The sequence below is a fragment of the Erythranthe guttata genome, chromosome 2 (genome assembly GCF_056151865.1).
Source record: "Erythranthe guttata isolate IM_541 chromosome 2, IM_541, whole genome shotgun sequence".
NCBI classification, from domain to species: Eukaryota; Viridiplantae; Streptophyta; class Magnoliopsida; order Lamiales; family Phrymaceae; genus Erythranthe; species Erythranthe guttata.
The window spans coordinates 18,134,251-18,148,578 of NC_142534.1; the positions used below are offsets into that span (position 1 = coordinate 18,134,251).

The 14,328-nt window shown below is 31.3% G+C and overlaps 1 protein-coding gene across 1 annotated transcript; it reads left to right on the plus strand.

Moving 5' to 3' along the window:
* The first annotated feature begins 5,794 nt into the window (after nucleotides 1-5,794).
* On the plus strand, nucleotides 5,795-7,461 carry LOC105963941 (ubiquitin-ribosomal protein eL40 fusion protein). The gene is made up of 5 exons (XM_012988437.2): nucleotides 5,795-5,954; nucleotides 6,046-6,132; nucleotides 6,222-6,324; nucleotides 7,064-7,130; nucleotides 7,238-7,461. Exons 1-5 carry the CDS (start codon nucleotides 5,852-5,854, stop codon nucleotides 7,262-7,264), a joined length of 387 nt encoding a protein of 128 aa, XP_012843891.1. The 5' UTR covers nucleotides 5,795-5,851; the 3' UTR covers nucleotides 7,265-7,461.
* The last annotated feature ends 6,867 nt before the right edge of the window (nucleotides 7,462-14,328 follow it).

Consider the following 14,328-nt stretch of genomic DNA (forward strand, 5'->3'; position numbering starts at 1 on the left):
GAGAAATCAAATCCTGGTTTATGAACGTATATATAGAGGGGGAGAATTGCAGTAAATTAATGATGTTAGTGAAAAACTGTAAAAGTGGCCGGGTATCGTATTTACTTATTGTTGGGAATTATTTCTTTTTGATCAGTCTTGATTATCAGATAATTTAAAATTATATATGGCTACTTGTGCCATATATATAATCTTCTATACATAGTATATACTATAAATAGTACCACACCCTCCTCTTGTTACTTGTTTCACAATTTAATGCTTTAAACAATATAATTAATCAAATTCAAATTTAATTTGCTGATCTCATTTCTCAAACTCCTCCGCGAACCTTCTTGTTTCAGACTATACACGTAGCCCGGCCCTGTTTTCTTACTATATATATATCACAGAGAGTTCATTATATTGTCAATTATAAGAAGTTGAAAATAAAATAAGACTATAACTCACAGACAACTGGTCATCATTTGAAATAAAATGTTTGAATGACCACATAATGTCTAATGAAGCCTTGCTGCACTACTACGTGAATTTAATTTTTGGGGTCAAATTAAACTTTTGTAATTAAAACCAACATCATCGATCGGTAATTCATTTCTCTATGTGTCCAGACAGTCCACATGTAACGACCATTAACCATATTTAACAATATAATCCTTGTTGTAATTAATCAAATTAAATAAGTATTCTCATTTGCTCTAAATTAATGAATTAAATTTGAGACTGGTCATTATATAACAAAAAATAGTTGTAAATAACTATCAATGGCATGATACAGTCATATGGGGGATTAGTCAATGACAAGTGGTGCTATAATTATATATAGCTTAATCCAAGTATAATAAATACATATATATAGTATGATAATTAATTAAAAAAATAATATATAATATGATGGTAATGAATTGGCAATCATGTTAGTATTAAAAGTGAGTAGGGACTTGTGAAGTCATCCCTTGTACATGGTCTTTGATGTGTACAATTTAGAAATATATGGTAGCTAATTACGTTGAGGTTGAGATAATAATACATAAAAGATAAAAAGAAAATTAAGAAAAGGTGTGATTAGAAGTTTAGTGGGAATGGTGATCGAGGATCGGAGCGCCGCCACCCTAGCTCTCATGCGAAATTAGAATTAAACAATATTTAGGGCATATATATTATTATATATATATATAGGCCATCATCCAATGGTAGCCAATAGCGTGCTGCTTCAATTTCTCTATTTTCATAATGGGATTAATTAAACATTAATAAGTAATTAGGAGTACTACTAGTAATTAATATTGTTGTCGGGTCGAGATTACTGGAATTTATATTTTGGACCGTGTCGGCACTGTTTGTCATTAGCAAATAGCAATACCCAACCTTTCCGACTAATAACACCTTTTTGTTCCCTGGCGTACTTGCATTTTTTTATTATTTTGAAATCAAGTAGCCCCTTTAAATAATAACAAACTTCGCATTCTCCTAATTAATATATATACTTTTCATTTGAATGATAAAATAACTAATTGATATATATATATATATATTGTCTCCAAAAGAAATTTCTTGGCAATAATAGAATATTTACAAGATTAATCCATTCTAATTAGTTTTATAATGTCCAAAGACAGTGGAAATATTTTATATATATTTTTTTATTTTCCTTAAGGGTGGAAACTAGATGGAAGATTCTGTTTATGTGCTTGTTAGTTGTATATATATACCAAGGTAGTCATTGTCTATCAATTTTTACAATGGAATCCGAATTGATAAATAGCTTTGGACAAACAAAACAAATTTAAAAAAAACTAATAATAATATATTAATAGGATCAAATTAAATTATTGTAGCCCGGGACATATAATAATATAATTAATTGAAAATGAATAATGATATATATTTAGAGCTAGGGTTGGGGATATATGATGCATATATAATTTGATAAAATGATGGATGGGATATGTAAAATCAAATAGAGTGAGTGAGTGGACAGGACGAATATATATAGTCATGTGGCGTGAGGCTGTCGGGTTCACATACATGACGCCCATGCATTCATTCATGCAAATTACAATGCAAATACCCGACCCGTTTAATTGTTCGAGTATGGGGCTGTACGTGGATCAATTAATAAAAAATAATATATATAATCCGGATTGTGACCCGCCGTCGTCTTTGTTAGGGTGCCACGCGGCTATTATATATGACGCTGCACCTCCCAATATAATTATCCCATCCCTAAACCACACACGTATACGCGTCCCTCCCTGATGCCTTACACATGCTACCTAGTAAGAATATTATTGCTGCCCTATTTTTTTCTTCTTTTTTTTTTTTTTATACGTAAAATGTAAAATGTAAATATATTAATGCAAAATGAAAACAGTGCAAAACTACCCATTACAAAATAAAAGAAAATTCAGTAAAATATTAGTTGGACTATGGAATATTCTTTTTTTGATTTTTTGATTTTTATTTTATTTGAAGTAGTTATGTTTAATTAGTCTCTGGAGAATAGTTGATTCAGTTGCTAAGAATAATATTTATTATCTCTAATAGTTTATTTGACCTCGACCCCTCATCATCATTAGTGATGAAAATAAAGAGTCAGTTTCTTGGAAATTTAGTAAATTAGGAAAACGGACAAATTATAGTTTGGCGGCTATGATTATGCCCAAGACCCAGGAATGATTCCCTGACCGTCGATGTATGGTATGCTATGCTTTGATGTTGGCCATCCCAGTTGTTATGAAAACAGACAAATATTAGAATATTAATAATCCTTCCATTTTAACATAGTAATTAACGACCACAACCTGACTAGACTCTCATTTTAATAAAGTCATCAGAATCTTATAATTTCTTCTCTATTTTTTCCCCTCTTTTGTTAGTACTAGTATATTTATTGCATTATCGCATTTTTTTTATTGCAGTAACAAATTATTTTGACGAACCGCAATTTTCTTCCGTATCACAATCAAACAAAAGAAATATTATCTGTGGACGGAGTTGGGGAGTGATGATGATTGTGATATGTTGTAATATATTTTTATTTATTGTTCAGATGATATGTTGTAATTAATAGTGGCGTATTAATATTACTGCTTGAGGATCTAAGAGATTTGAAATTATAATGATGTAAGTTAATTAATGTGAAAGAATATATATAATTTGACCACTATTGAGACGAGGCTCTGACATCACAAATGTTTTTTCAGATAAATTTTTTTATCTATATAATAAGTTTCTGGGGTATATATATGCAAAGATGGGAATTAACAAGTGGCAGAAAATCACCTTTTTTTTTTTTTTTTTGCTTAGATTTGATACCTTTCTTAGTCATGTAAATCTAATGATGTAATAATGTGGGCATTTGTTGAAACATCAGCGGCTTAATTGGCTTCATTATTAATTAATCTTTATTAATAAGCTAGAACCATTCATCATCCACCTGGCTTGCTACACTTTGATCGATAAAATGTAATTAAAACTTGTGGATCAAGATCGATAAAATTTACAGTTTCTTACTAATATGATGATGTATTACGTACATGCATGTTGTATAACCTGAAATTCAATTGAGGCCCCAATCTTGCATTTGGCAGATAATTAAGCAAGAGATAAGAGTGAATTAATTCAAAAAAAAAAAAAACATTTATAAAGTATCAAGTGGCATAATAAGTAAGTTCCGTGGAATCCGTACAATGAAAAACTATTCGACCCCATGATCATGACATGCATGCTTAAGGTAGGGTACTAATTGCATATATGAAAAAGCAAGCTTAGCTTTGTGTTTCTGGTCCACATACAGTTTTAGTTGCATTATTTTGACACCGATATTTTGAATAAACTTGTTTAACTTTAGACATTAATGATGATGATGATGGATCGTAATCATACATCAACTAATTAGCTAGCTAGCTAGTGGCCTTAATTAAAATCTTGAGCCTCACCTTCATATCCAATTATTTCCAAATCATATATGTTTACAATTCCACCAAAAGTTACTTATTCTAACCTGCATATCCTATTATTGGGATGGCCAAAAGAGAATTAGTTAGTTAATTGGATTACCTTAATCATCTATATATCTCGATCGTCACTTCCAATTGAACATATATATAATATTTCCAAGTGGTCAAGTTGTCACCTAAGCTAACCCACTTGTTGTAATTAATACAAAATATATAAATAGCTAGGTAAATAAAAACCAAATATATATATATATATATATGATTGGATTCGGATGCCATAATCAGAAAAAAATCTCTTTATGGCTGATTTTATGGGTTGGAGTGGGGAAGGTGTAAAGATTCTTGACTTGAAAATGTAATATATATATATAAATTTTCTCTTTTTCAAAGTATATATGAATCTTTGAAGAAGAAGAAGAATATGTTCTGGTTCGTGTGCCGTGGTCCTGTGCAAACTGGATGGGTTCTTCTTTAATTTGGGCATGCTGCATTAATGCTTATTGGATGGCATTACTTACTTTATTTTCCACTTATTATTTCTTTGACTAAAATATATACGACCTACTCTCTACTACTTATTTTAATCATTTTAGGAGGCTTCAAATGAAACTACATTAATTTGGCTCACCTTCAACCCTATGCATATATCCATCGTTCCTAATTAGGACTGAGTTTTAGATCGATTACAAAATCTCCAAACATATTAATCCCTTTTTTTTTTTTATGTGGTAAAATATTATGTGCTACTGCCTAAACCATCAACACATTTTAAGTCAAATTATTAATTACTGCCACACTTGTTGATATATATTTTGACATATCGTTATATCTTACTTCACTTTCAATATTTTTTAGGTAAGGTGGAAAATCAATTCCACTAAAGGCTACTTCGACTTATATTCTTGTTAATTAATATTGTAATTGGGAAGATCGATCAATATATGGAGAGGCAAATAAAGAAAGTATGACTTCATATTCCCTGTGGAAAAAAGAAGAAGAAGAAGTGACTTTGTAGTAAATCACACAGAAAGTAAGATTAGCAAAAGCATTAATATCTATGACTTCATATTCCCGTTGCCGAAAAGAGATTTTATTCCACCTCTTATTCCAATTATAATTAATCATAAATTATAATTATATCTTAATTTATTTCCAATCTACCACTTACTATTTCATGTATCACATTCTAATTTGCTTCAAACCCATAATTTTTAAGTTATTAGCCGCACCTTTTTAATTTCTACTATATTCTTTTTAATTTAAAGAGATTTTCTTTTCTTTTTTTCCGAGAGAAATGTCTACTATACTCTTAACAGTTGTACAACAGTAGAAATTAAACATCATTGAAACGTTGCTTTAATTTGTTGTGTGTGTAAATTTCAAAAGATGTTACAAAAATGAAACTTGCATACTTAATGAAAAATTTTAAATAATTTTTTTTTTTACAGATGCTAGCTGCTAAGATTTTCAATTGTCAATAATTTATAAACTAATTGACTCAACCAAGGTCAACTTAATTAGTAACCCTATTTAAATCGTAGTTAGTTAGAACGTTGTGTTTCATTTTCATAGCATCTTCCTTACTTAAGTATTGTTCAAATATATTAAGGGTGAAAACGAATGAATGGTTTCTATATTTACACAATTTAGGTTTTAATAATTTTGAGTCATAATCTTTGTTATAATATTATTATGTTACTTTAATTTCATAATCCAAACAAAGCCCAAGCCAAGTTTCTCATTTACTGGGCTTGAATTAAGATCCATTCGAAAAGGCCCAAACCACCTTTTAGAATTATTGAGCCCAACCCAAGTGGAGAAACCCTAATTCCAGATATAAAGAAAGAAAAACTCCCTAAAAAACTAGAATTAGCGGCTATCAAGTGAAAATGCAGATCTTCGTGAAAACCCTAACCGGGAAAACGATAACGCTCGAGGTCGAATCGAGCGACACTATTGACAATGTCAAGGCTAAAATTCAAGACAAGGAAGGTGTGCTTTTTGTTTTTGTTTTTTATTTTCTTTCCAATTTTTGATTGAGTTTCGATTTAATTTGGTGTATTTATTGATGCGGTTATAATAGGGATTCCACCGGATCAGCAGCGTCTGATTTTTGCTGGGAAGCAGCTTGAAGATGGCCGGACACTCGCAGATTACAATATTCAGAAAGGTGACCGACCACTTTTTTTTTTTTTTTTTTTTTTTTTTATTAATAGACAAATATTTAGGTTGGATGTTTTTCGATGGTCAATTTTGTAGAGTCGACATTGCATCTGGTTTTGAGGCTTCGTGGAGGGATTATCGAGCCTTCTTTGATGGCTTTGGCTAGGAAGTACAACCAAGATAAGACCATCTGCCGCAAGTATGTCAATAATTTCTTCTTGTACATATTCATTACTCTCACTAGATAAGTTTTGATCTTAAACTAGCAATTAGAGTTCAAATCCATAATTACTTAATCTGTATGATCTGTGCTATGAAATGTTATTGACTTGTGAGAATTAGTTAAAACTGTGTTTGTACTATTATTTCATTTTGTTTGCTTTTTCTTTTTAGATCATCTTTTATTTTGCTTCTTTGACCTCAAGTTCGAGAGTAGCAAAATTCTCATCTGTTAATTTAGATCATCTAAAAAACAAGTTTAGACAGATTCTATGATGGAGTCTTGTGTAGAATAATACCTTGTGGTCTTTATCTGAATGGATTGGTTTTAGGAACCAAAGATGAGCAATCCCAATCTTCAGTACATAATTTAGAGATTTTCTTATGTGCATTCAAAATCTTTAAATTCAATTAATAGTAAGATAGATTGGTTAGATTTGGATTCAGAAAGCTGACTTCACTTCCCTTTCAGTAGTAATGTTTAATTCTTACACGTATTACACGAAACATAAAAACATGTAACATTTTAACTTAGAATTGACAATGTGGGGTCAATGGTATATTTTCTAGATGACTGATAAGAGTTTATCTTAGATGTTTTGAATTCAAATCTGTTGATATGAGTTATGAAATCAAATCTATTGGTATGTGCTGTGAATGATATTGAGGTCCGTACACTTGGATATGCTGCTTAAAAGCTTTATTACAAATTATTTCAGATGTTATGCACGCCTGCATCCACGTGCTGTCAACTGTAGAAAGAAGAAATGTGGCCACAGCAACCAGGTAAATTCTCTTCTGACATTGTCTTTGACTGGAGTTGTGAAATAGCTGTGATTATGGATTGATACGGAATTAACGCTTTCGCACTCTATTTGATTTTTCATTTGCAGTTGAGGCCAAAGAAGAAGATCAAGTAGACATTTTATATTACGTTTTTCAAGTTGAGAAATTTTGCTTGTAGAAGCCTCGATGAAAAAAATTCCTCCCCATTTTCTACTTATTGCATTGGCCTATAATGGTATATGGACCAATTATTGTGTTTTTATTGGTAATGCCAGAATGTCTTGCGGATTTTTATGATTTTGAAATATGTGCGTTATTTTTAGTGATTTCATTGTTATGTGTATGAATTGTTTTTAGTCTTGTTGGTGATGCTCTCTGGTTATTGTTCAAACAGAATGCTTTAATGTGCCTGTTCGAATTAGGATGTCTGAATTCCAGGATTGTCAAGTCAGTTATATTCTTTAACCAAGTGAAAATTTGTAGAGTGGACATGTGATTGATCTACCCAAGTTCCAGCTCTAATCTTTGTTGGTTGTCTAATGTAGTAATCTCTGTGATGGGCAGTGGGTTTGTATGTATTGCCACAATTGCCATAGGAGATGAGCTTATTTTATGGTAACTAAAGTAATTGTAAAAAAGAAAAGAGATGAAGATAGTTATTGGCAGCTGAAATACTCTTATGGATCTCCCTATAAAACAGGATTTTTGTTTTTTAATTTGCGATAAAAAGGTATAGTTGGAAGTGGGTTTAATCTCCAAGTAGACTAGAAAAACAGAAACATGATCTGGTTACTACTACACACTTGTTTAGCCAAAATGTAACACTATATGCACTTGTTGGTGACATCATTAAATGACTGTTTGATCTGCATCTGCGTAATTTTGATCATTATGAAAATGAAGTATCAGACCAACTGAATGACTGATAGAAGCTTATTTATTAATAAATAAAACAAAGTAGACCCAAATCTCTCAATCCCACCACTGATAATTGTCTGTATTAATATTGTTGCTAGTGTTGGGATATATAATGAGATCATCAGAATCAAGACAGCTGCTTGTTCCCCAATCCCTTGAGATTCCGTCTTCTTCTTCGTGTAATAATCTGATTCTCCATCACCGGTACTAGCACATATCTTTGTGCCACCAGCTGCTGTTTCTTCTTCAGACTTTATAATTTCACTTTTCAGTTTCTGCAACTGACAAAGCATACATATCTTTCAATAATCATCATCTTTTATTAATGGATTCAAAGTGGGAAGATAGATTGTTGTAATTAGACAAGAGAAGGGTGTAATCTACTTTTGTGTACGATTCGAACATCATTGTTCGTCGCTGAATCTTCTCATCTTCTCTTTCTTCCTCATCCTCACCATCTTCTTCTTTCTCTCCTTTCACTCACTATTTTCTATGACCACCTTTTTCTACACTACCTACATTTCTCAACTTGACTTTTTTCGTTGTTTATGTATATACAATATTGCTTTCTTTCTTTCTTTCTTTCTTTCTTGTATATTATTATTATTATTCATTTACGGATTGAAGTATTCTCTTCTTCCAATATTTATTGTTTTGTATTTTAATTTAAAATCATACAATGTATATTTTATTTGAATCCCAATTAAAAAAGTGTAACGTATGAATTCGGCGACTGCAATGACTTTGGAGGGGTCTTAGTATTAATGTTGTCATCTACTAGTAATTAATAATAGAGATAAGGCCTGTGTGTATATATAAATTAATCTGAGTGATTGGATGCTTTGGATTTTGGAGTAAATTAAAATAAAATAAAATGTATATAGAAATGAGATGGAAAATGAAAAGTGAAAAGAAAAGAACCTAAGGGGACAACTGATTAGTCAGGTGTCGTGAGAGATGAACCAATAGGTGCAACGTGGCCTAAATTTACGTCGTGTTTTAGGGACAGTGACGTGGCGTGAAACTCGTGGTGCACTGAGTAAAATTTTTTAAAAATGTTTTTTGGCAAGAAAAAACGATGAGTAGTTCTGGGAAATGGGTGATGCATGATGATACCTACTAGCTATATGATTTAATAATTCATTTGCGTAACGTTCCATTTTTCTTTAGCTTAGCTTATATATGTAAATGTAATATATAATCAATTATGAACATTCATATATATTATATATTCTCATCTATCCCTTTCTTGTTGACAAATTAATTGGTCCTTTTAATTTGGCAAATGAAACTTTAATTTGAGCTGAAATTAGGCCAACCAAAATCTCAATTATTTTATGCCTTTTATTTTGTTTAATTATTATGATTTTATTTTGACGTACGTAATTAATTTGTGAAAAATTTGAATCCGTTGACAGAATTGACATATATAATACGTACGTGTCAGTCGTCATAAATCATAATAATCGATCAACTCTACGTCCACAAATAATTAATAGTACTAACGTTTAATCACATCATCAAACATATCATCAACAAAATTTCTTTATTTTATATATATATGTATACACAGAAAGAGGGAGAGAGAGAGAGAGAGAGAGGATTTGACATTTACGTGTATTAATGATAATAATAATGGTACCCTCCCCCAGTCACAGTAGTACTACTGCTGGTGCTAGCTAGCTAATTGTTTTCTTTTTCGTCCTGCTAATTTTTAATTTAATTGACATGTACACCACATTGATGAATGAATGAATGAATGAATGAATGAATGCACAAATTTCAATGTGAGTTTATATATTACGTACGCGTTGATAATGCCAGCCACCACTGTCGTCGTCTTGTCCGATCAACTCCCCCCCTTGTCGATCAATACTGCATATATATATATATATCTTGTGTACTCACACACACACACACCCACGTGGGTAGGTGTGTACATATATATTACGGTTATGTGTGTGTGTTCACCACATAAATCATATATAATATATATTATCTTCAGATAGGGAATCAAAAGGTGGATCCATATCATATATGCATGCATGGTGGCCGGTGTTCAACGCATATATACACCAGCTAGCTACCCTCACTTTTCTTACCTACATAGTACATATAATTTAAATGAGTGGTACTAAATTAAACTCATTTTTTTTTTTGATTGCTTAATAATGTGTTGTGAATTGTGATATAACAGGAATAGGGTTAGCATTAAGTTATATGCGATTAAATTTAATGGTAGCCGCAGTTGGATGTTTGAATAACCAAACAAATTTGTGTAATTGGGTTTTCATTACTTCAATTTCAATTTCAATTTCAATTTCAATTTCAATTGCTCTCATCCGTAAAATTTAGTATGGAGTAGTTTGCAGTGGTGGTTGACAATTTTGGAAAAGGTAATTCGTGAAAAGATCGACAGTAGAAATTTAGAGGAGCAATATCATATATATATATATAGATAGTGCAATTAATTATATGAATTATATATTCATATACGTGTGTGTCGGTGGCCCTCTTGTATTCTTCGCCGTTGCCTAAGAGACGCGTCAAACGAGGGCCCTCTCTACGGACTATTTTTATTTCTTATTTATTTTATTTTGCTACAATACATAAATAATAAAATTCAAATTGAAAGACTATATTTAGTTCATTTATTTATTAGTCAAAATGAGTTTTTTTAGTCAGGTAAGTTTGCTCGTTGAGAGTTTTAGTCCATCATATTTAAAAATCAGATTTTTAGTCCTGTAATTTACAAAAGTTGAGAATTTTGGTCCTATGACCTTCTATAACAGGTAATGTGATGGTTTGTTGAATGAATTGACATTTAAAATATAAAAATAAATACATTCAAAATAAACTATGTGATGTGACTAATGAGTTGGATGGTTTTGGAGAAAAAAATGATCCTCAATGTCAAATTCACCAAAATAATAAGGAAATTTTAACGTATTAAACATTAATTTATATATTTAATTTTTTTTTTATATTTGCAATAAAGAACCACAATAAACCCATTGAATAAAATCCACAACTATATTTTTTATGAAGGAAATAAGACTAACTAATGTTTAAATAATCATTCTTAGTTCTTATTTGATATAAATAGTAATTAAATTTATATTTATCTAAATATTTCATTTTTTTACAAATCTATACTTTGTGATTACAATGGAATTGAACCAACAATTAAATTCAACATAAAACTAAAAAAGACCTTTTAGTAAATTTTGTTGTAAAGTTAAATGACATGCACAATCATAATTAGAATAAGAAATCAAATACACATTTACGAATTAACCAAAAAAATAATAAAATATATTCAAAACTCTATTAAATTAAATGTATCAAAAAAATATTCTAGAGCCTCCAAACATAAAGTACATTATCAAACCAAGAGTAACAAATATCCATAACGAGTGATAAAATATAGTTAATTACTATTTTTATCAATTGAAGACTATGAAATAATAATTAAAAATAGTTACTACAAAAATGCTTATTTCTTTCATTAAATAAAAAAAAAAATTTGATGGTATATTTTATTTCTCTCCAAAATTGTCCAACTCATTAGCCAAATCACCTAATTTATTTTTATATTTTAAATGGCAACTCAGTCAATCAACCATCAGATTACCTGTTATAGCAGGTCATAGGACCAAAATTCTCAACTTTTGTAACTTACAGTACTAAAATTCTGATTTTGAAATATGGTGGACTAAAACTCTCAACTGGCAAACTTACAGAACTAACAAAATCATTTGCCTATTTATTATTAATAAGAGAAAAAAAAATTTAATAATAATAATAAAAAAAAGGAATTATATATATATATATATATATATATATATATATATATATATATATATATATATATATATATATATATATGAGTAAAAAGCAGTTTACCCCCTAAACAAATGGCCGTTTTGCACTTTGCCCCCCAAACAAAAAAAATTTGCACGTTCTTACCTAAACTTTGGTTTTTGTTGCACGGTGCCTCAAAATTGGAATTTTCCGGCCATTTTGACCGGAATCTTACGCACATGCTTTTCACGTGAGTTTTAAAGGGGCAAAAGAGTCTATTCACTTATATTCTTCATAAATTAAAAAAAAAAAAAAAAGAAATAAAAAAAAAAAAGAAGAAGAAGAAGACGGTGGGAAAATCTGCAATTGGAGACAGAACATGCTCCTCGGAAACTCGGAAAATCTTCAAACTGAGACTCTAAAACATGTGAAATTAAATAGAAATTGATGGGTGGAGAATTTTGCACAAAGAAGAGAGAAGAAGAAAATGCGTGTGTGGGTTTCAGATTGTGGGGAGATGTCATTACCTCTTCCAACAAATCGAAGATCCAAAGGTGATGGTACCACCAACTCGAAGATGGAATTCGTCTAATACATTTTTTATGGGTAAATTGCTTTCGAATTACCGCAATTACTGTTGTAAATCCGGCTGACCTAAATCCCCAATCAAGAACCCTAAGTTTCGTAATTTTCCAATTTACATAGGCGGCGTATTTACTAGTTCTCAAACATGCCGGCCACCGCGGGGAGGGTTCGCATGCCAGCGAACAACCGTGTACACAGCAGCGCCGCCCTACAGACCCATGGCATATGGCAGAGCGCGATTGGGTACGATCCATACGCTCCGAACAAAGAAGACAAAAAGGAAAGCAGATCTTCTCAGAAGACCTCCGCCCCTGAGTCCGAGCCCGACGCCGGCGAAAACGCATACGCGGGCTTCGCCACCGTGGTTTATCTAGATGAAGAAAAAGCCGGTTACAAAATGGCCGATTTGAGAGTAGAAGTGGCGGATCAGCAGCCCTTATTTTTCTTTCTTTTTTTTTTCTTGGGTTTTTTTTTTTTAATTTATGAAGAATGTAAGTGAATAGACTCTTTTGCCCCTTTAAAACTCACGTGAAAAGCATGTGCGTAAGATTCCGTTCAAAATGGCCGGAAAATTCCAATTTTGAGGCACCGTGAAACAAAAACCGAAGTTTAGGTAAGAACGTGCAAATTTTTTTTGTTTGGGGGGCAAAGTGCAAAACGGCTATTTGTTTAGGGGGTAAACTGCTTTTTACTCTATATATATATATATATATATATATATATATATATATATATATATATATATATATATATATATATATATATATATATATGGAGCGTGTTTTCCATTAATTAATAAATATCGGTGGGCAGCTAAATAACTCAACCACTCCTCTGACGCAACTCGTATGGCCTCTTTCAACATTTTTCTGATACCCCCAGCCAGCAGTACTGCCCACTTTTCTTTTCTTCAATTTTTTTTTTTTAAATTATATTTAAAAATAATAATAATAAAAAAAAGAATTGTTCCACACATACATAAATACATGATTACCCACTCATTATCTACTTCTCAATTATCATTATCATCATCATCATCTAACTATGTACATAAATAATTACTGTTGTAGTAGTAGTAGTAGATGGTACCTAGTTTAGGGTTGATGATTAATTAGATGATGACGATGATGATGATGATGATAATTAGGGCCTAAGTACTTGTGAATCATATCATCATCATTAGGGGCGAGGCGACAATATGAATCTCTTTGATGATGACTTTTAAATGTGTGTCGAGTACGTAGTACTAATTAATTAATTTCATGATTTGCTCACACACAGCGTATATTTAATTTAGCTCCTTCCTTCAATTCGTTTCGTTGGTAAAAATGTAATAAGAGGTCATAAAGAATGCCATTATATATATTGCCACCACATAATACTACTATATGTATACATACATTTGCGTATAGATCAATTAGACACTCAAAAATACACACACTTGGGACTTGGGGGAGGAGTGTGTGTGTGTGTGTATATATATATATATTAGTGTAAATATGTGTGCATGGGGGTTGGTGGCCATTTCTGGAAATTACAGCTGGTAGGGTCGTCAGTGTTTTGTCCTTTTTACTTTGTATTATATTTCACCATTATTTTTATATGCCTATTATATCCCTCTCCGCCCCTCTCTAACAACTCACAATTCTTTATCTTCAACAATAATATATACATGCATACATACACTTCTCTCTCTCTCTCTCTCTCTCTCTCTCTCTCTCAGTCTCCCTTGAAATAAGGCGAAAGTTTTGGGGGATAAAGGAGGGTATGAGAGGCCAGCAGAAACCGAGGGGGACTCACTTATTATACATACATACATACACACACACACACACACTATATGTATATGTATGTTAAATATTGGATGAGAGTTTTATATATATGTATATAT